Source organism: Capra hircus, assembly GCF_001704415.2.
Source record: "Capra hircus breed San Clemente chromosome X unlocalized genomic scaffold, ASM170441v1, whole genome shotgun sequence".
Taxonomy (NCBI): Eukaryota; Metazoa; Chordata; class Mammalia; order Artiodactyla; family Bovidae; genus Capra; species Capra hircus.
Genome location: NW_017189517.1, coordinates 36,845,758 through 36,869,525, shown reverse-complemented (window position 1 = coordinate 36,869,525; position 23,768 = coordinate 36,845,758). Strand labels below are relative to the sequence as shown.

Sequence of the window (23,768 nt, the reverse complement as noted above, 5' to 3'; positions counted from 1 at the left end):
TAATCAATCAATAATCACCACATTAACAAATTGAAAAATAAAAGCCATATGATTATCTCAATTGACGCAGAGAAAGCCTTTGACAAAATTCAACCCATTTATGATAAAAAACCTCCAGAAAGCAGGAATAGAAGGAACATACCTCAACATAATAAAAGCTATATATGACAAACCCACAGCAAACATTATCCTCAATGGTGAAAAATTGAAAGCATTTCCCTAAAGTCAGGAACAAGACAAGGGTGCCCACTTCACGCTACTATTCAACATAGTTTTGGAAGTTTGGCCACAGCAATCAGAGCAGAAAAAGAAATAAAAGGAATCCAGATTGGAAAAGAAGAAGTAAAACTCTCACTGTTTGCAGATGACATGATCCTCTAACATAGAAAACCCTAAAGACTCCACCAGAAAATTACTAGAGGCTAATCAATGAATATAGTAAAGTTGCAGGATATAAAATCAACACACAGAAATCCCTTGCATTCCTATACACTAATAAATGAGAAAGTAGAAAAAGAAATTAAGGAAACAATTCCATTCACCATTGGCAATGAAAAGAATAAAATACTTAGGAATATATCTACCTAAAGAAACTAAGACCTATATATAGAAAACTATAAAACACTGATGAAAGAAATCAAAGAGGACACTAATAGATGGAGAAATATACCATGTTCATGGATGGAAGAATCAATATAGTGAAAATGAGTATATTACCCAAAAGCAATTTACAAATTCAATGCAATCCCTATCAAGCTACCAGCAGTATTTTTCACAGAGCTAGAACAAATAATTTCACCAATTTGTATGGAAATAAAAAAACCCTCGAATAGCCAAAGCAATCTTGAGAAAGAAGAATGGAACTGGAGGAATCAACCTGCCTGACTTCAGGCTCTACTACAAAGCCACAGTCATCAAGACAGTATGGTACTGGCACAAAGACAGAAATATAGATCAATGGAACAAAATAGAAAGCCCAGAGATAAATCCACACACCTATGGACACCTTATCTTTGACAAAGGAGGCAAGAATATACAATGGATTAAAGACAATCTCTTTAACAAGTGGTGCTGGGAAAACTGGTCAACCACTTGTAAAGAATAAAACTAGAACACTTTCTAACACCATACACAAAAACAAACTCAAATCATTAATAAAACCACAAACTAAACCACTGAGAGGAATCACATAGCCAAAGCACCAAAACTCATTAAATCACAGCTGCAAATCCTATGACATCTGGCCAACGTTAAAAAATAACACAAAAGCTCCAAAAAACTATAAGCAGATGGCACACTTCTAAGCTTAAAGCATTTACAGTGTAAGAGGGCCCTTTTCTCCACACCCTCTCCAGCATTTATTGCTTGTAGACTTTTGGATCGCAGCCATTTGACTAAAATGGCCTCATTGTGGTTTGATTGCATTTCTCTGATAATGAGTGATGTTGAGCATCTTTCATGTGTTGTTAGCCATCTGTATGTCTTCTTTGGAGAAATGTCTGTTTAGTTCTTTGGCCCATTTTTTTATTTTTCTGAAATTGAGCTGCATAGTTGCTGTATATTTTTGAGATTAGTTGTTTGTCAGTTGCTTCATTTGCTATTATTTTCTCCCATTCAGAAGGCTGTCTTTTCACCTTGCTTATATTTCCTTTGTTGTGCAGAAGCTTTTAATTTTAATTAGATCCCATTTGTTTATTTTTGCTTTTATTTCCAGAATTCTGGGAAGTGGGATCATAGGAGGATCCTGCCTGTGATTTATGTCTGGAGAGTGTTTTGTCCTATGTTCTCCTCTAGGAGTTTTATAGTTTCTGGTCTTACATTTAGATCTTTAATCCATTTTGAGTTTATTTTTGTGTACGGTGTTAGAAAGTGATCTAGTTTGCATTCTTTTACAAGTGGGTTGACCAGTTTTCCCAGCACCACTTGTTAAAGAGATTGTCTTTTACTTCCATTGTATATTCTTGCCTCCTTTGTCAAAGATAAGGTGTCCATATGTGTGTGGATTTATCTCTGGGCTTTCTATTTTGTTCCAGTGATCTATATTTCTGTCTTTGTGCCAGTACCATACTGTCTTGATGACTGTGGCTTTGTAGTAGAGCCTGAAGTCAGGTCAAGGTTGATTCCTCCAGTTCCATTCTTCTTTCTCAAGATTGCTTTGGCTGATTCGAGGTTTTTTGTATTTCCATACAAATTGTGAAATTATTTGTTCTAGCTTCTGTGAAACAATACTGCTTGGATAGCTTGATAGGGATTGCATTGAATTTATAGATTGCTTTTGGGTAGTATACTCATTTTCACTATATTGATTCTTCCGATCCATGAACATGGTATATTTTCCCATCTATTAGTGTCCTCTTTGATTTCTTTCATCCAGTGTTTTATAGTTTTCTATATATAGGTCATTTAGTTTCTTTAGGTAGATATATTCCTAAGTATTTTATTCTTTTCATTGCAATGGTGAATGGAATTGTTTCCTTAATTTCTCTTTCTAGTTTTCTCACTATTAGTGTATAGGAATGCAAGGGGTTTCTGTGTGTTGATTTTATATCCTGCAACTTTACTCTATTCATTGATTAGCTCTAGTAATTTTCTGGTGGAGTCTTTAGGATTTTCTATGTAGAGGATGCATGTCATCTGCAAACAGTGGAGTTTTACTTCTTCTTTTCCAATCTGGATTCCTTTTATTTCTTTTTCTGCTCTGATTGCTGTGGCCAAAACATCCAGAACTATGCTGAATAGTAGTGGTGAGACTGGGCACCCTGTCTTGTTCCTGAGTTTAGGGGAAATGCTTTCAATTTTTCACCATTGAGGATAATGTTTGCTGTTGGTTTGTCATATATAGCTTTATTATGTTGAGGTATGTTCCTTCTATTCCTGCTTTCTGGAGGAGTTTTATCATAAATGGATGTTGAATTTTGTTAAAGGCTTTCTCTGCATCTATTGAGATAATCATATGGCTTTTATTTTCTAATTTTTAATGTGGTGAATTACATTGATTGATTTGCAGATATTGAAGAATCCTTGCATCCCTGGGATAAAGCCCACTTGGTTATGGTGTATGATCTTTTTAATGTGTTGTTGGATTCTGATCGCTAGGATTTTGTTAAGGATTTTTGTGTCTATGTTCATCAGTGATATTGGCCTGTAGTTTTCTTTTTCTGTGGGCATCGTTGTCAGGTTTTGGTATTAGGGTGATGGTGGCCTCATAGAATGAGTTTGGAAGTTTCCCTTCCTCTGCAATTTTCTGGAAGAGTTTGAGTAGGATAGGTGTTAGCTCTTCTCTAAATTTTTGGTAGAATTCAGCTGTGAAGCCGTCTGGACCTGGGCTTTTGTTTGCTGGAAGATTTCTGATTACAGTTTCAATTTCCATGCTTGTGAAGGGTCTGTTAAGATTTTCTGTTTCTTCCTGGTTCCAGTTTTGGAAAGTTGTACTTTTCTAAGAATTTGTCCATTTCATTCAAGTTGTCCATTTTATTGGCATATAATTGCTGATAGTAGTCTCTTATGATCCTTTGTATTTCTGTGTTGTCTGTTGTGATCTCTGCATTTTCATTCCTAATTTTATTGATTTGATTTTTCTCCCGTTGTTTCTTGATGAGTCTGGCAAAATGGTTTGTCAAGTTTGTTCATCCTTTCAAAGAACCAGCTTTTGGCTTTGCTGATTTTTGCTATGGTCTCCTTTGTTTCTTTTGCATTTATTTCTGCCCTAATTTTTAAGATTTCTTTCCTTCTACTAACCCTGGGGTTCTTTATTTCTTCCTTTTTTAGTTGCTTTAGGTGTAGAGTTAGGTTATTTAGTCGGACTTTTTTCTTGTTTCTTGAGGTATGCCTGTATTGCTATGAACCTTCCCCTTAGCACTGCTTTTACAGTGTCCCACAGGTTTTGCGTTGTTGTGTTTTCATTTTCAGTCATTTCTATGCATATTTTGATTTTTTAAATTTCTTCTGTGATTTCTTGGTTATTCAGCAGCGTGTTGTTCAGGCTCCATATGTTGGCATTTTTAATAGTTTTTCTCCTCTAATTGAGATCTAATCTTACTGCACTGTGGTCAGAAAAGATACCTACAATGATTTCAATGTATTTGAAATTACCAAGGCTAGATTTATGGCCCAGGATGTGATCCATCCTGGAAAAGGTTCCGTGTGCACTTGAGAAAAAGGTGAAATTCATTGTTTTGGGGTGAAATGTCCTATAGATATCAGTTAGGTCTGACTGGTCTATTGTATCATTTAAAGTTTGTGTTTCCTTGTTAATTTTCTGTTTAGTTGATCTATCCATGGGTGTGAGTGGGGTATTAAAAGAAAGAAAGAAAGTGTAAGTAGTTCAGTCATGTCTGACTCTTTGCGACCCTGTGTACTGTAGCCTACCAGGCTCCTCCATCCATGGGATTCTCCAGGCAAGAATACTGGAGTGGGGTGCCATTTCCTTCTCCAGGGGATCTTCCTGACCCAGGGATCGAACCCAAGGTCTCCCGCATTGGAGGCAGACGCTTTAACCTCTGAGCCACCAGGGAAGCCTGGGGTATTAAAGGCTCCCACTATTATTGTGTTATTGTTATTTTCCCCTTTCATACCTGTTAGCATTTGTCTTACATATTGCAGTGCTCCCATGTTGGGTGCATATATATTTATAATTGTTATATCTTCTTCTAGAATTGATCCTTTGATCATGATATAATGTCCTTCTTTGTCTCTTTTCACAGCCTTTGTTTTAAAGTCTATTTTATCTGATCTGAGTATTGCTACTCCTGCTTTCTTTTGGTCTCTATTTGCATGGAATATCTTTTTCCAGCCCTTCACTTTCAGTCTGTATGTGTCCCCTGTTTTGAGGTGGGTCTCTTGTAGACAACATATATAGGAGTCTTGTATTTGTATCCATTCAGCCACTCTTTGTCTTTTGGTTGGGGTGTTCAACCCATTTACATCTAAGGTAATTATTGATAAGTATGATCCCGTTGCCATTTACTTTGTTGTTTTGGGTTTGAGTTTATACACCCTTTCTGTGTTTCATGTCTAGAGAAGATCCTTTAGCATTTTGTTGGAAAGCTGGTTTGGTGGTGCTGAATTCTCTCAGCTTTTGCTTGTCTGTAAAGCTTTTGATTTCTCCTTCATATTTGAATGAGATCCTTGCTGGGTACAGTAATCTGGGCTGTAGGTTATTTTCTTTCATCACTTTAAGTATGTCCTGCCATTCCCTCCTGGCCTGAAGAGTTTCTATTGAAAGACCAGCTGTTATCCTTATGGGAATCCCCTTGTGTGTTATTTGTTGTTTTTCCCTTGTTGCTTTTAATATTTGTTCTTTATGTTTGATGTTTGTTAATTTGATTAATATGCATCTTGGGGTGTTTTGCCTTGGTTTATCCTGTTTGGGACTCTCTGGGTTTCTTGGACTTGGGTGATTATTTCCTTCCCCATTTTAGGGACGTTTTCAACTATTATCTCCTCAAGTATTTTCTCATGGTCTTTCTTTTTGTCTTCTTCTTCTGGGACTCCTATGATTCAAATGTTGGGACGTTTAACATTGTCCCAGAGGTCTCTGAGGTTGTCCTCATTTGTTTTGTATTTCTTTTTTCCTCTCTGATTCATTTAATTCTACCATTCTATCTTCTACTTCACTAATCCTCTCTTCTGCCTCCCTTATTCTACTGTTTGTTGCCTCCAGAGTGTTTTTGATCTCATTTGTTGCTTTATTCATTATATATTGACCCTATTTTACTTCTTCTAGGTCCTAGTTAAACGTTTTTTGCTTCTTCTCAATCCTTGTCTCCAGGCTGTTTATCTGTGATTCCATTTTGTTTTCAAATTTTGGATCGTTTTCACTATCATTATTTGGAATTCTTTATCAGGTAGAATCCCTATCTCTTCCTCTTTTGTTTGGTTTGGTGGGCATTTATCCTGTTCCTTTACCTGCTGGGTATTCCTCTGTCTCTTCATCTTGGTTATATTGCTGTGTTTGGGGTGGCCTTTCTGTATTCTGGCAGTTTGTGGAGTTCTCTTTATTGTGGAGTTTCCTCACTGTGGGTGGGGTTGTACAGGTGGCTTGTCAAGGTTTCCTGGTTAGGGAAGCTCGTGTCGGTGTTCTGGTGGGTAGAGCTGGATTTCTTCTCTCTGGAGTGCAATGAACTGTCCAGTAATGAGTTATGAGATGTCAGTGGGTTTGGAGTGACTTTGGGCAGCCTGTATACTGAAGCTCAGGGCTATGTTCCTGTGTTGCTGGAAAATTTGCATGGTATGTCTTTCTCTGGAATTTGTTGGCCCTTGGGTGGTGCTTGGTTTCAGTGTAGGTATGGCGGTATTTGATGAGCTCCTGTCGATTAATGTTCCCTGGAGTCAGGAGTTCTCTGGTGTTCTCAGGATTTGGACTTAAGCCTCCTGCTTCTGGTTTTCAGTCTTATTTTTACAGTAGCCTCAAGACTTCTCCATCTATACAGCATGGCTGATAAAACATCTAGGTTAAAGATGAAAAGTTTCTCCACAGTGAGGGACACCCAGAGACGTTCACAGAGTTATATGGAGACAAGAAGAGGGAGGAGGGAGTTAGAAGTGACCCGAATGAGATGAGGTGGAATGAAAAGAGGAGAGAGCAAGCTAGCCAGTAATCACTTCCTTATGTGCACTCCACAGTCTGGACCACTCAAGAGATGTTCATGGAGTTACACAGAGAAGAGAAGAGGGAGGAAGGAGACAGAGGTGGCCAGGAAGATAAAGGGGGGAATCAAAAGGAGCGAGACAGATCCAGCCAGTAATCAGTTCCCTACGTGTTCTCTACCATCTGGAACACACAAGAGATTCACAGAGTTGAGTAGAGAAGAGAAGGAGGAGGGAGGAGATAGAGGTGATGGTGGAGAAAAAGGAAAGTCTAAAGGGGGAGAGAGCAGTCAAGCCAGTAATCTCGCTCCCAAGTAAAAATGGGTACTGAAGATTGGGTTCTCAAATGTACAAAATTGATAACCAATACCAAAAAGCAAAGATTAAAAGGTTGGATTTTCAAAAATACCATATTAAAGAAAAGAAAGTCACAAAATTATAAAAAGTATATATATATGAAGTTTGCTTTTAAAAATAAGGTCTCTTTTTTTGCAAAGTAATAGTAGGTTATAAAAATGAAAATTAAAGGAGTAATAGAGGACTTAAAATTTTTGAAAAAATGATAGTAAAAATATATCTAAGACTTTCTCTGGTGCTGTTGTGGGCAGTGTGGGGTCAGTTCATTTTTGGATAGTTCCTTGGTGTGGCTTATATGTCTCAAGAGCTATAGGCCCCTTCCTATGCAGTCGGTACTAACTACAAGGTTTTAATCTATTGCACCTGTCACTTCCAAGGAGGTTCCCTCTGTTTTAGCTTCTTCTTTTTGCTGGTCTCTTCAGTGTCTGATTTCCGCCCTGACACAAGGGTGGACACTTTTAGGCTCACTTGTGTCGCGCTGTGGGGAGGGCGGGATGCTGCAAACAAATAGCACTGGTGTGTGCTGGCAGTGTCTCAGCCACACTGGGCCTGTCCCCACTCACGGCGCATGTGCCCTCCCTGCCCACACAGCTCAGGCTCTAGTTTGCTCTGCCAGGAACCCTCCGAGGCCGGCCCTGGGCTGCATGCACCTCCCAGGTCTAAGCCGCTCAGATTCAGGCACTCGGGTAGTCCTCAGAGGCGCAGACTCGGTTGGGCCTGCGTTTTGTGCCCTTCCCAGTTCTGAGCAGCTCAGATGACGAGGTCTTTGGCGTGCGTAGTCGCTGCAACTTATCGCCTCCGCTGTCCCTGCCGCTCGGTTTTCTGGGTGTACAACCGGCACACCTTCTCAGGCGGATGTTGACCGTCCAGTATCCCAAGAAGTCTTAGTTAGCAACGAACCTGCTTGCAGTTTGGTAGATAATGCCTCTCTGGGGCTGTGATTGCCCCCTTCCAGCTCTGGCTGCGTGTCACCGGAAGGGGATGGTCTGCAGCCAGCTAGCTCTGTTCAGTCCTTCATTCTGTGAGCAGGCCTGACGGTGTCTTAGGTTAGGGCTTTCGCATAGCTCTAGTCAGTCCTTTGTTCTGTGCGCGGGCCTGGCGGTGTCTTAGATTACGGCTTTTCGTGTGGTAGCTATCCCACAGTCTGGTTTGCTAGCCCAAGTTAGTTCCCTCAGATTGCCCTTGGGGCATTCAGGCCCGATCCTTACTCTAAGCAGTGCAGCCCCTGCCTCCCTGACATCTGCCCCTGCTTGCTAGTGGCGGATGCAGGCGTCTGCGCTGCTTCTCCCCTGGGGGAGTTACCGTCGGGCACGTAATCTGTAGGTTTTGATTATTTATTTATTTTTCCTCCCAGTTATATTGCCCTCTGTGGTTCCAAGGCTCACACAGACTCAGCAGTGAGAGTGTTTCCTGGTGTTTGGAAACTTCTCTCTTTTTAAGACTCCCTTCCCGGGACAGAGCTCCATCCCTACCTCTTTTGTCTCTCTTTTTGTCTTTTATATTTTTTCCTACCTCCTTTTGAATACAGCAGGCTGCTTTTCTAGGTGCCTGATGCCCTCTGCCGGCATTCAGAAGTTGTTTTGTGGAATTTACTCAGCGTTTAAATGTTCTTTTGATGAACTTGTGGGGGAGAAAGTGGTCTCCCCATCCTATTCCTCCGCCATCTTAGGACCCGCTCCTGTGTCTTGCTTTTTTAATCCATCCAGCCACTGAATCTTTTGATTGGTGAATTCAATCCATTTACATTTAGGGTGATTATTGATAGATGAGGATTTAGTTACTGCCATCTTATCTTCTGTTTTCTGGTGGCTCTGTTGTTGTTGTTCAGTTGCTCGGTCCTGTCTGACTCTTTGTGGCCCAATGGACTGCAGCACGCCAGGCTTCTGTGTCCTTCACTACCTCCTGGAGTTTGCTCAAACTCATGTCCATTGCTGCTGCTGCTGCATCAGGTAACCGAAGTATTGGAGGTTCAGCTTCAGCGTCAGTCCTTCCAATGAGTATTCAGGGTTGATTTCCTTTAGGAGTGACTGATTTGATCTTCAAGGGACTCTCAAGAGTCTTCTCCAGCACCACAGCTCGAAAGCATCAATTCTTTGGCACCCAGCCTTCTTTATAGTCCAACTCCCACATCCATACATGACTACTGGAAAACCGTACATAGCTTTGACTAGATGGACCTTTGTTGGGAAAGTGATGCCTCTGCTTTTTAATATGCTATCTAGGTTTGTCGTAGCTTTTCTTCCAAGTAGCAAGCATCTTTTAATTTCAGGGCTCCAGTAACCATCCACAATGATTTTGGAGCCCAAGACAATAAAGTCTGTCACTGTTTCCATTTTTCCCCATCTATTTGCTATGAAGTGATGGAACCAGATGCCATGATCTTAGTTTTTTTGCATGTTGAGTTTTAAGCCAGCTTTTTCACTCTCCTCTTTCACTTTCATCAAGAGGCTCTTTAGTTCTTCTTCGCTTTCTGCCATAAGCGGGATGTCATCTGCATATCTGAGTTGATTGGTATTTCTATTCCAGCTTGAGCTTCACCCAGCTCCTCTTTTTACATGATGTACTCTGCATATAAGTTAAATAAGCAGGGTGACAATATACAGCCTTGACCTACTCCTTTCCCAACTTTGAATCAGTCCGTTGTTCCATATCCAGATCTAACTGGTTGCTCCATTATTTCTTTTTCATTCTTTTTTGATCTACCTTTTGGTTTCCTGGTTTTCTCTGATGTTTTTATCAGTTTCTTCCTCTTGTTTTTGGCTTTGGTGGGTCTTCATTGCTGAACTTGGGCTTTCCTTTGTTTGGCTAGTGGGGGCCACTCTTTGTTGTGGTGTGTGGGCTCTCATTTTGGAGGTCTCTCATGTTGCAGGGCACAGACTATAGGTGTGCTGGCTTCAGTAGTTGCAGTGTATGGGCTCAGTAGCTTTGGCTTACAGGCTCTTGAGCACAGCCTCAGTAGTTGTTGGGCACAAGCTCAGTTGCTCCATGGCATGTGGGATCCTCCTGCCCCGGGGATTGAACCAGTGTCCCCTGCATTGCAGGACAGATTCTTAACCACCAGACCACCAGGGAAGCCGTCCTGCATTTTTTTTCTTTTTTTATTTTTGGTGTCTCTGCTTGTTGTTAACTTGCTAAGTCATGTCTGACTCTTGGTATCCTCACCAGCTGTAGCCCACCAGTGTCCTCTGTCCATGGGATTTCCCAGGCAAGAATACTGGAGTGGCTTGCCATTTACTTCTCCAGGGTATCTGTCTTCTCAACCCAGAGATCAAACCCTCATCTCCTTCTTGGCAGACAAATTCTTTACCACTGAGCCACCAGAAAAGTGTCTGCTTTAGATTTATGTTTTAAGGTTACCGTAAGGTTTGTATACAACATCTCACAGATAAAATAGTCCTTTTTCTGTTGATAGCATCTTATCTTCATCTGCCTATATAGACTATGTCCTTTTCCCCATTCCTGTTCATGTTTTTGTTTCTCAAATTATCTTTCTTTATGTTGTGAATTTGTTACCAAATTGAAGTAGCTATGGTTATGTTTTCCTCTTTTCTGCTTTAACCTTTATGCTATAATAAAATGTTAAAAAGCCTATTTTTATGTAGTTACAGTTTTATGATTCTGTCTGTTTATTACCTTACTCAAACTTTCATGTACTTTTTTGCCTTTTTGTTTCTAGCAGAAGAACTCTTCTCAGCATTTTTTGTAAGGCATAGCTTTTGTTTATCTGAGAAACTCTTTATCTCCCATTCATATCTGAAGGATTACTTTGCTGGATAGAGTCTTCTTGGGTGACAGTTTTTATCTTTCAGTATTTAGAGAATGTCATTCCATTCCCTCCTGACCTGTAAAGTTTCTGCTAAGAAATCTGTTGATAGCCTAATGTAGGTTCCTTTGTAGGTTAGCATCCTGTTTCCCCTGCCTTTGAAATTCTGTCTGTGTCACTGACTTATGAAGACAAGTTTGGTACAATGCATCTTTTTTGTTGTTGTTGTTTATTTTTTTAATTTTTTAAATTTTAAAATCTTTAATTCTTACATGCGTTCCCAAACATGAACCCCCCTCCCACCTCCCTCCCCACAACATCCCTCTGGGTCATCCCCGTGCACCAGCTCCAAGCATGCTGTATCCTGCATCAGACATAGACTGGCGATTCAATTCTTACATGATAGTATACATGTTAGAATGTCATTCTCCCAAATCATCCCACCCTCTCCCTCCCTCTGAGTCCAAAAGTCCATTATACACATCTGTGTCTCTTTCCCTGTCTTGCATACAGGGTCATCATTGCCATCTTCCTAAATTCCATATATATGTGTTAGTATACTGTATTGGTGTTTTTCTTTCTGGCTTACTTCACTCTGTATAATCGGCTCCAGTTTCGTCCATCTCATCAGAACTGATTCAAATGAATTCTTTTTTACGGCTGAGTAATACTCCATTGTGTATATGTACCACAGCTTTCTTATCCATTCATCTGCTGATGGACATCTAGGTTGTTTCCATGTCCTAGCTATTATAAACAGTGCTGCGATGAACATTGGGGTACATGTGTCTCTTTCAATTCTGGTTTCCTCGGTGTGTATGCCCAGAAGTGGGATTGCTGGGTCATAAGGTAGTTCTATTTGCAATTTTTTAAGGAATCTCCACACTGTTCTCCATAGTGGCTGTACTAGTTTGCATTCCCACCAACAGTGTAGGAGGGTTCCCTTTTCTCCACACCCTCTCCAGCATTTATTGCTTGCAGATTTTTGGATCACAGCCATTCTGACTGGTGTGAAGTGGTACCACTGTTTGCAGATGACATGATCCTCTACATGGAAAACCCTAAAGACTCCACCAGAAAATTACTAGAGCTAATCAATGAATATAGTAAAGTTGCAGGATATAAAATCAACACACAGAAATCCCTTGCATTCCTATACACGAATAATGAGAAAGTAGAAAAAGAAATTAAGGAAACAATTCCATTCACCATTGGAACGAAAAGAATAAAATACTTAGGAATATATCTACCTAAAGAAACTAAAGACCTATATATAGAAAACTATAAAACACTGATGAAAGAAATCAAAGAGGACACTAATAGATGGAGAAATATACCATGTTCATGGATCGGAAGAATCAATATAGTGAAAATGAGTATACTACCCAAAGCAATTTACAAATTCAATGCAATCCCTATCAAGCTACCAGCCATATTTTTCACAGAACTAGAACAAATAATTTCAAGATTTGTATGGAAATACAAAAAACCTCGAATAGCCAAAGCAATCTTGAGAAAGAAGAATGGAACTGGAGGAATCAACTTGCCTGACTTCAGGCTCTACTACAAAGCCACAGTCATCAAGACAGTATGGTACTGGCACAAAGACAGACATATAGATCAATGGAACAAAATAGAAAGCCCAGAGATAAATCCACACACATATGGACACCTTATCTTTGACAAAGGAGGTAAGAATATACAATGGAGTAAAGACAATCTCTTTAACAAGTGGTGCTGGGAAAACTGGTCAACCACTTGTAAAAGAATGAAACTAGATCACTTTCTAACACCCCACACAAAAATAAACTCAAAATGGATTAAAGATCTAAATGTAAGACCAGAAACTATAAAACTCCTAGAGGAGAACATAGGCAAAACACTCTCAGACATAAATCACAGCAGGATCCTCTATGATCCACCTCCCAGAATTCTGGAAATAAAAGCAAAAATAAACAAATGGGATCTAATTAAAATTAAAAGCTTCTGCACAACAAAGGAAAATATAAGCAAGGTGAAAAGACAGCCTTCTGAATGGGAGAAAATAATAGCAAATGAAGCAACTGACAAACAACTAATCTCAAAAATATACAAACAACTTCTGCAGCTCAATTCCAGAAAAATAAACGACCCAATCAAAAAATGGGCCAAAGAACTAAATAGACATTTCTCTAAAGAAGACATACGGATGGCTAACAAACACATGAAAAGATGCTCAACATCACTCATTATTAGAGAAATGCAAATCAAAACCACAATGAGGTACAATGCATCTTACAGAAGATCTTTTTGCATCGAGGCAACAGTTGCTCTCCTAGCTTCATGGACTTGTATATACAGTTCCTTCTGCAGACTTGGGAAAGTCTCAGCTATTATTTCTTTCTTCTCCTTGCTCCTTTCTCCCTCTCTTTTCCTTTTGGGATATCCATTGCCCTAATACTGCCCTTCTTAAAAGAGTCAGCTAGTTTTCTTTGCATTGACTCATTTTAAAATATATTTCAAGTCTCTTTTCTCCTTGTATCATCTATTTCTATCTTCAAGCTCACTAATTCTCTCTTCCATATGGTCTGCTCATTTGCAGTGTTTTATAATGCATTCTTCAACTCATTTATTAAGTTCTTCAGCTCCAGAATTTCTGATTGGTTCATTTTACTTTCAGTGTCTTTAGTAAAGTATTCCTTGTGTTTATTAATTTTATACCTGAACTAATTGGTATCCTGATTTATCCCATAGCTCATTGAATTTTATGATAGCTATTCTGAATTCTCTTATCAGTTAGATCACAATATTCTGTGATTTTTAATTTTGGTTTCTTGAGAATTGTCATTTTCTTTTTGTGGTGCAGTGTTACTGTGGTTTTTCATGGTGCTTAATGAGGTGTTACTCTGCTGGCCCATTTCAAGTGGCAGACACCTTTCTTATTTTTGTTGTTGTTGTTTTAGTCGCTAAGTCTTGTCCAGCTCTTTTGAGACCCTGTGGACTGTAGCCCGCCAGGTTCCTCTGTCCATGGGATTTCCCAGGCAAGAATACTGGAATAGGTTGCCGTTTCCTTCTCCAGGGAATCTTCCTAACCCAGGGATCATACCTGTGTCCCCTGCATTGCAGGCAGATTCTTTACCATTGAGTGACCAACGAAGCCCCTTTCATTTCTAGGTAAAACTTTTTGTTTATAATAATTCAACAGATTAGGCCTTTCTTTTATCTTCCAGTAGGTGGTGCTATAGCACAGGTTTTTGGTTTCTCTCGCCTGCACTGCCTCTGGTTATATTTGACAGCACTTTCCACTCTTAACCACCTCCATCAGAGGTATCGCCCAGTGCCTTCGTTGTTACTGCTTATGCTTCCAGGGTTGTTGGTGCTGTGCTGCTGGTGGTGTGGCTGGTGTCACTGTCTGGGGCACCAGGATGGTGGACAGTTCTGCCATGTCTAGGATTTCCTGAGGCGCAGACTTTCCCACTGCAGGTTGAGGGGTAGCCCAGGTGGCACAGGAACCCCGGCCATGTTCAGTGTTGTCAGATGAGGACTCTGCAGCTGTAAGCGAGGGGAGAGGTCAGAAATATGGGTACCCCCACGGCTAGGGAGGCAAGGTCCCAGACCCTACCACTGCCATCCAGTCAATCTGTGGCTGTTGGGCACCGCTGAAGCCAGGAGGCCAGAGTTGTATCCACTGCTTACCTTGTTGCCACCGAGTTCTCCGGGACTACAAGTTCAGCTGCCATGGCTTGGGGGTCCAGGATTACAGGCACCAAGTCCACTGTTCCCCAAATTCCACATACTCTGTAAGTCTAGTCCACCCACCTTTACATATACAGCTATGTTGGAATCTCCAGTGCTCTGGTATGTTGGGCAGAAGCACTTTTGTTAAGTTGTGGATGTTTTACTGGTTGTAGATAGGAGAGGGACAAAGAGAGCATCTTCCTTTGCCTTGATGATGATATCACTCTGTTCAGTTTTAATGAAACTAATGATACAGTCCCCGTTTCAATTTACTATTTTTCAACTTTATGATGGTGTGAAAGCAATACAAAATCAGTAGGAAACAGACTTTAAATTCTGAATTTTGATCTTTTCTTGGGCTAGTGGTATGCAGTACTATACTCTTGTGATGCAAGGCAGTGGCAGTGAGCCACACCTCCCAATCAAATATGCAGTCACAAGGGTAAACAACTGATATACTTATAATCATTCTGTACCCAGACAGCCATTCTGATTTTCACTTTTAACATGGTATTCAATAAATCACATGAGATATACAATGCTGCTGCTGCTGCTAAGTCGCTTCAGTTGTGTTTGACTCTGTATGACCCCATAGACGGCAGCCCACCAGGTTCCCCGGTCCCTGGGATTCTCCAGGCAAGAACACTGGAGTGGGCTGCCATTTCCCTCTCCAATGCATGAAAGTAAAAAGTGAAAGTGAAGTCGCTCAGTCATGTCTGACTCTTAGCGACCCCATGGACTGCGGCCCACCAGGCTCCTCCGTCCATGGGATTTTCCAGGCAAGAGGACTGGAGTGAGGTGCCATTGCCTTCTCCGTGGTGCTCTCTAGTAGATAGTAAAATGTAGTCAAAGTATATCAACTCATTCAAAATTTAGCACTGAGAAATAAAATATAATAAATGGGACATTAAAACTTATTTGTGTTCTCTTGGTTGTATTTACTTCATAAAGCAAGAAAGTACACCGTATCAGGGTTATATGAATCCTTAAAAGTCATTATCAGTGTCCCCTAAGAAAGGAGAAGGCACTATTGGAATGACTTTCGTTGTGCATGCGTGCTCAGTCGTGTCTAACTCTTTCCACTCTCCTCGGTCCATGTGATTTTCCAGGCAAGGATTGTCATTTCCTCCTCCAGGGAATCTTCCTGACCCAGGGGTTGAACCCATGTCTCCTGCATTGGCAGGTGATTCTTTATCACTGAGCCACTGGGGAAGACCATAGGAAAGACTACAATATTAATTATAATACTGTTATATCGATGAGGGCATGGCACACTATACAATCTATATGACTTTTATCTAAGGCCAATAAGTTGATGAAGAGTACAGCTTATTGCCTCTGACATAATTTTTATAATATTCAGCTACTATCCACCATATTTAACATTATTGTCTTAGCCGTCTGTTCCCTTTCTTTTCTCAGGCATCCTTTGATATTTCTTATGCTTTAATTTTTCATCTCTTTTTTTGCTTTCTCAGTTGGTACCCATAGACATTGATACCTCCACTTCTGTCATTTAGGCCCTCACCTTTAAGACACTTAAGGCATACAAATGAATGATTGTATGTTCCGGTAAAAATTTCCTAAGCCACTTAAAAGAAATTCTATACAATATAATTTTAATGATGCTGTCAGAATTTGGAAAACTAGTTCTAATTTGTTTTAGATGAAAAAAATCACTTTATAACACCATGTATTTTAAAGTATATGCTGCTGTGTGTGCTCGGTTGTTCAGTCATGTCTGACTCTGCAAGTCCATGGACTGTAGCCTGCCAAGCTCCTCTGTCCATGGGATTTTCCAAGCAAGACTAGAGTGGGTTGCCATTTCCTACTCCAGGGTATCTTCCCAACCCAGGGATCAAACCCACATCTCCTGCATTGACAGGCAGATTCTTTACCCTGGAAGACCCTATTTAAAAGTATATACATACTGTTTAATGATCTCAAAATTCATGTAATTTAACTATTTTTATTTATTTAAATATCTCTCAGAGTTGATGTTATCAGTTTATTAACTTTTAGAAATAAACCATTTTCAATACTCAGAAAAAAGGTTTAATTACAAGTATAAAACATGTTTTTTTTATTTCCTGGAGTTCTTTAAATGAAGTCTTCCTTCATGAAAGCTTGTTCTTTGCATTCATTAAGAACTCATTCAGAAAATGAAAAATCCTGCTATTGTAACAGACATTTCTATTGCTGAAGTAAGTTGAGCAGTATTATATAGTATTCTACAACATGACACTTCTGTTTTGCTTTATGCTTTTAATTTTGGAACTACAACAGCAGAAAATACTCATCATAGAAATATACTGAAAGTTTTTAAGAAGGAGGTCTTTGTTATAAGCGCAAGTTTCTCTCATAGCTTCAAAATAAGATGCTTCCTTTTCACTTATTTTTCTTTCAATAAACAATTATTGAATGGCTATTCTGTGGAGATACTAAAATAGATAAAGTCTGTGTTTTTGTAGAGCGAATAGAATCTGGTAGAGGAGATAAACTGAAAAGGCAGTAATTTTAATACAATGTGGTGAGTGGTATGATAATGTTTATTCTTAGTGCTATGACAGCATATATAAGGATTAGTGAACCTTGAGTAGAGATCAAGGATAGCTTCTTATAGAAAATAATGCTACGAGCTAAATTTTGAAGGCTGAATAAGCGTTAACCAGGCAAAGGAAAGGGGGGATAAGGTTTTTCTGGCTGAAGAAAAAACGTGACGTTTTGAAGCAGCATGAGGCTTATAGAAAACTCTGAAATGAGGTTGGAGAGTTAGGCCAGTTTGTTTTCCAGAATATTGGAAGAAAGCAACCATGAAAGGAGGCCATTGAATAATTTAATTTATATTGTAGAGAAGGAAATATATATATATATATATATATATATATATATATCCATCTTTAGTGTCAACAAATTTAATAAAAGTTGAACACTTTCTTTTGTGTAATACTCCTTAAAAAAACATATAACTCTGTTTCAGTATTTGAATTATGTTAGTATGGATATTTGTTCATAATTTGAATGTGTTTTCCAATTTGAATGCATTACATTTCTAATACATTACTTTCAAGAAACTAAACCTATAAACTTTCTAATTGTATTGGATTAGAATAAATTCCAAATGGAACCAGTTTTCCCATTCAAGTCTGTTTTTATAACTGTTATCTTTTTTTAATCTTTTGCAGAATTCCTGTACCTCAACCAGAAACTTCTTCACAAACAAAAGGAAGTAAACCAAGCATGCCAAGCTCCTCCCACTGTATGTTGCTTTGATAATGATGATGATTTGGGTTGTGCCCACCACTGGCATAATATAAGTACTTTAAATAGATATGTAGCTAGTTATTTTTATTTCTATTTTTATTTATATTACCTTAAATCCTTGTCAAAAGTACTAGTCCCATATTGTTCTGAATTTTGCACCAGTACAACACTTAATTCCCCGAGAAAAATGAATGCAAAAAAGCAAAATGGCTGTCTGAGCAGGCCTTACAAATAGCTGTGAAAAGAACAGAAGAGGAAAGCAAAGGAGAATAGGAAAGATATTCCCATTTGAATGCAGAGTTCCAAAGAATAGCAAGGAGAGAAAAGAAAGCCTTCCTCGGCGATCAATACAAAGAAATGGAGGAAAACAATAGAATGAGTAAAGACTAGAGATCTCTTCAAGAAAATTAGAAATACCAAGGGAGCATTTCATGCAAACATGGGCACAATAAAGGACAGAAATGGTATGGACCTAACAGAAGCAGAAGATATTAAGAAGAGGTGGCAAGAATACACAGAAGAACTGTATAAGAGAGATCTTCACGACCCAGATAATCACGAAGGGTGATCACTCACACTCACCTAGAGCCAGACATCCTGGAATATGAAGTCAGGTGGGCCTTAGGAAGCATCACTACGAACAAAGCTAGTGGAGATGATGGAATTCCAGTTGAGCTTTTCAAATCCTGAAAGATGATGCTGTGAAAGTGCTGCACTCAATATGCCAGCAAATTTGGAAAACTCAGCAGTGGCCAGAGGACTGGAAAAGGTCAGTTTTCATTCCAATCCCAAAGAAAGGCAATGCCAAAGAATGCTCAACCTACTACACAATTGCACTCATCTCACATGCTAGTAAAGTAATGCTCAAAATTCTCCAAGCCAGGCTTCAGCAGTATGTGAACCATGAACTTCCAGATGTTCAAGCTGGTTTTAGAAAAGGCAGAGGAACCAGAGATCAAATTGCCAGCATCTGCTGCATCATCGAAAAAAGCAAGAGTGTTCCGGAAAAACATCTATTTCTGCTTTATTGACTATGCCAAAGCCTTTGACTGTGTGGATCACAATAAATTGTGGAAAATTCTGAAAGAGATGGGAATACCAGACCACCTGACCTGCCTCTTGAGAAACCTGTATGCAGGTCAGGAAGCAACAGTTAGAACTGGACATGGAACAACAGACTGGTTCCAGATATGAAAAGGAGTACGTTAAGGCTGTATATTGTCACCCTGCTCATTTAACTTTTATGCAGAGTACATCATGAGAAACGCTGGGCTGGAAGAAGCACAAACAGGAATCAAGATTGCCGGGAGAAATATCAATAACCTCAGAAATGTAGATGACACCACCCTTATGGCAGAAAGTGAAGAGGAGCTAAAAAGCCTCTTGATGAAAGTGAAAGAGGAGAGTGAAAAAGTTGGCTTAAAGCTCAACATTCAGAAAATGAAGATCATGGTATCCGGTCCCATCACTTCATGGCAAATAGACGGGGAAACAGTCTAAACAGTGGGTGACTTTATTTTTCTGGGCTCCAAAATCACTGCGGATGGTGATTGCAGCCATGAAATTAAAAGACGCTTAATCCTTGGAAGGAAAGTTATGACCAACCTAGACAGCATATTAAAAAGCAGAGACATAACTTTCCCAACAAAGGTCCGTCTAGTCAAGGCTATGGTTTTTCCAGTGGTCATGTATGGATGTGAGAGTTGGACTATAAAGAAGGCTGAGCGCTGAAGAATTAATGCTTTTGAACTGTGGTGTTGGAGAAGACTCTTGAGAGTCCCTTGGACTCCAGGGAGATCCAACCAGTCCATCCTAAAGGAGATCAGTCCTTGGTGTTCATTGGAGGGCCTGATGTTGAAGCTGAAACTCCAATACTTTGGCCACCTGATGCAAAGAGCTGACTCATTGGAAAAGACCCTGATGCTGGGAAAGATTGAGGGCAGGAGGAGAAGGGGACGACAGAGGATGAGATGGTTGGATGGCATCACGGACACAATGGACATGGGTTTGGGTAGACTCCAGAAGTTGGTGATGGACAGGGAGGCCTGGCGTGCTGCGGTTCACGGGGTCACAAAGTGTCAGATACAACTGAATAACTGAACTGAACTGAACAACACTTAGTAAATTTGTTCCCTGGTAGTACATTCCTTCAGATGTACTATTTTTAATTAACAGAAGAATGAAGTAGGAAGTTTAATTTTTATTTGACAATAGCCATAGTTAAAACTTAAAAGATAGCTGTAGTTTCACGTTTTGGGTTTTGTTTTTTTTTTTCTGAAGTGACATCACGACACAAATTTAGTTCTGGCAGGGTATCCTTAAAGTGAGTTTGTTTAAAGCAGATCTTATAAGGGGTCGTCTCTGTAGACATTTTAATACTTCAGACCCTTCTAGCTTTATGAGTTATTCTTACTTGAGAATTGACTTCTAGTCAGTCTGACAGATTAAGAACCCACAAAGGGATTTGGATTGTACTCCCCCCCCCAATAAAAGATAGAAAATAAGAGGGAAATCATTATAGTATAAATATATAACCAAGTTGAAAGCAAGAATTAAAAATCCCTAAGTGGCAGAAACAAAAAAGATTAAGTGGTGAATAGGAACTAAAACTAAAACTGCTCATGGACATTTAAGAACTAGAGGCCTAAATGGTCATAGACTGAGGTGTAATAACCACTTAGAAAACAGAGTCCAGAGCACAGGCCTCTTGCATTTGAAGTAGAACCAATATAAACCTGAAAGGTTATTAATGGTCAGATAAATTATTGCCATCAACATGGGGAAGTATCAAGGAGCTTACTGTATTCCCTGGACAATGAATAGGAAAAATTGACTTAGTACCCACTGAGTTGAATTAGAAAATCATTGTTAAATATCAAATTCTTTCTCACTGGTCTATATGTATGTCCCTATGCCAGCATCACAGTATTTTGATTACTGTAGCTTTGTATCAGCTTTTAAAATCGGGGTGTGTGAGCCCTCCAACTTTGTCCCTGTTGTTCAAGATGGCTTTAGCGTTGAGGACACTTGTAATTCCATATGAATTTAAGGATCCATTTGACCATTTCTGCAAAATAAGCTTTTGGGATTTTGATATGGGTTGCATTGAGTCTGCAGGTAGTTTGGATAGTACTGATGTCTTAATAATATTAACTCTTCTAGTCCATGAACATGAGATTTCTTTCTGTTCATTTTTAGGTATTCTTTAATTTATTTCAACAATGTTTTGTAGTTTTCAGTATAGAAGTCTTTCACCTCCTTGCTTAAATTTTATTCCTAGGTATTTTCTTCTTTTAGTTGCTATTTTAAATAGAATAGCCTTTTAAATTTTCTTTTGAATCTCTTTACTTGCTATAGGTCTATGGAGAATTTTTTTTTCCTTTTTTTCTTTTGAATGAGTTTCAGTAATTTTTTTTGCTTTTATGAATTTGTTTCATCTCAGTTTTCTAATTTATGGTGTATGATTGTTCATAGTATTCTATTTTAATCTTTTTTATCTCTGTAATGAATCACACTGTATTTCTGAATTTAGTTATTTATGTCTTCACTCCTTGGGTCTGTAGAGGTGACGATTATCAATTTTGTTGGCCTTTACATAGGATAAGCTTTTGGTTTCTTAGATTCTATTATGTTTTTTATTCTCTATTTCATTTATATTTACTTTAAGCATAATTACTTCTGTCACTCCTAGTTCCTTTAAGTTTAATGTTACATTATTGAATGATATCTTATTTAATATCAGTATTTATGTTATAAATTTCCCTCTGATCACTACTTTCACTGAATCCTATAAGTTTTTATGTTGTATTTTCATTTTTGTTCATGTACCATAATACTATACCTCAGGTTGGTTGGTTGGTTGTTTTTTAACTTGTGTGAACAGAGGCAACTCAGTCACTCTATATGTCAACCTGCTCATCTCTGAAATTGACATCGGGTTTCCCAGATGGCTCAATGGTAAAGAATCAGCTGCCAGTGCAGGAGATGCGGGTTCAATCCCTGGGTCAAGAAGGTCCCCTGGAGGAGGAAATGGCAACACACTCCAGTATTCTTGTCTGGGAGATTCCATGGATAGAGGAGTCTGGTTGGCTACAGTCCATGGGGTGGCAAAGAGTTGGATGGGACTCAGCGACTGGCATGCACTCAAAAGGGATGATAGCATTCCTTTATTTTTTATTTACTTCATAAAATTAGCCTAAGACTTTTTTTAATTTTACTTTATTTTACTTTACAATACTGTTTTGGTTTTGCCATACATCAACATGGATCCACGAAAGTACTTTTTAAACTGTAAATGTTTCTCAGAGTTGTCACATTTGTATAGCATCCCTCTGCAGAAAAAATCTGGAAACTAAGTAAAAATAATCAGTTAATTCTTATAGATTATGTGAGTATAAACCCTTGGATGTGTTACCATATAAATGATTGGTTTAATTTTTTACTTTTTTTGAATCTATATGATTTTTATAATATTTTGCCCAGGCTTATAGATAATTGCCTTTAATTTCTCTTTATTTTTTCTTGGTTATTATCAATATTTAAAATATATTGATAACTTTTAGCTATTCGGAGCAAGCAAACCTTAAAGAAACTGATAATTAAATTTAAACAGTCACAATTGTTAAAAAAAAAAAAAAAGAGAAATGTAACTAGAGTGCGAGCAAAAGATCAAATCTTATTCAGTTGGTGTAGTGTCCCAAACCCCCAACATGGCATTTCTGTTAACAAGATAGATAGTTTTTCAAGAAGTGTCCAATACATGAAGTTGATAATGGTTCTTCCTAATTTACAAAACTCTTTTACGTTTTTTTTTTTTTAATTGAGGTATAATTAGCATATAATATTATATTAATTTCAGGCGTACAGCATAATGATTTGGTATTTGTATGTATAGCAGAATGATTACCACAATAAGTCTAGTTAGCATTCATTACCATACATAGTTATAAAATTTTGTTTCCTTGTGATGAAAAAGATCTACTCTTAGTAAGTTTCAGATATGCAGTATGGTATTAACTATAGTCACCAAGCTGTACATTCCATCTCCATGACTTATTTATTTTATAACTTTTGACCCACTTCACCCACCCCCTCACAAACTCTTGTTTCTGGCAACCATCAGTCAGTTTTCTGTATCTGTGAGCTTGTTTTTTTGACTGGTCTTTTTTTATTCCACATATAAGTAAGATCATATAATATTTGTGTTTGTCTGACTTACTTCACTTAGCATAGTGTCCTCAAGATTCATCCAAGTTAAGATTTCCCTTTGACTGAATAATATTCCTTTGTATCTATACCACATTTTCTTTATACATTCATTCATTGATGGCCACTTAGGTTGTTTTCAGGTCTTGGCTATTGTAAATAATGCTACAGTGGACATGGGGGTATATATATCTTTATGAGTTAGTGCTTTTTATTTCTTTGGATAAATACCCACTAGTGGAATTGCTGGATCATATTGTTTTTCTATTTTTATATTTTTGAGGAAGCTCCACACCGTTATTCATAGTGGCTGTACCAATTTACATTCCCACGGTGCATAAGGGTTGACTTTTTTCCACATGCTCACCAATACTTGTTTATTCTTGTATTTTTGATAATATCCATATTAACAGGTGTGAGATGATACCTTGTGGGTTTTATTTGCATTTTCCTAGTAATAATGTTAAACATCTTTTTATGTACCTGTATGCCAACTGTATGCCTTTGGGAAAATGTCTATTCAGATCCTCTGCCCCCTTTTTAATCATATTGCTTATTTTTGTTTACTGAGGTAAACAAATTATTTATATATTTGGATATTAATCCCATATCAGATATATGATTTGCAGTCATTTTCTCCCATTCAGTAGGTTGCCTTTCCATTGTGTTGATGGTTTCCTTTGCCATGCAGAAGCTTTCTAGTTTTACATAGTCCCCTTTGTGTTATTATACTTTGGGTTTAATGAATGAATTGGATCTATATGTGTTAACAAGGTTACTAATGTATTCCCAGATATATTTCATGTTAGTTTTGGAAATTATTATGTGTGTAAATTCAAAAGTACATATTTTGTGAGTATATAGCTAATTTGTG

At 38.5% G+C, this 23,768-nt stretch overlaps 1 protein-coding gene across 1 annotated transcript in view; it reads left to right on the top strand.

Annotated features, from left to right (window-relative positions):
- CXHXorf57 (chromosome X CXorf57 homolog) overlaps positions 1–23,768 on the top strand; it is a 97,005-nt gene that overhangs the window by 51,603 nt on the left and 21,634 nt on the right. The window contains 3 exon segments of the mRNA XM_018044101.1: positions 10,622–10,647; positions 17,611–17,684; positions 19,970–20,012. Coding sequence (XP_017899590.1) covers positions 10,622–10,647; positions 17,611–17,684; positions 19,970–20,012 — 143 coding nt within the window.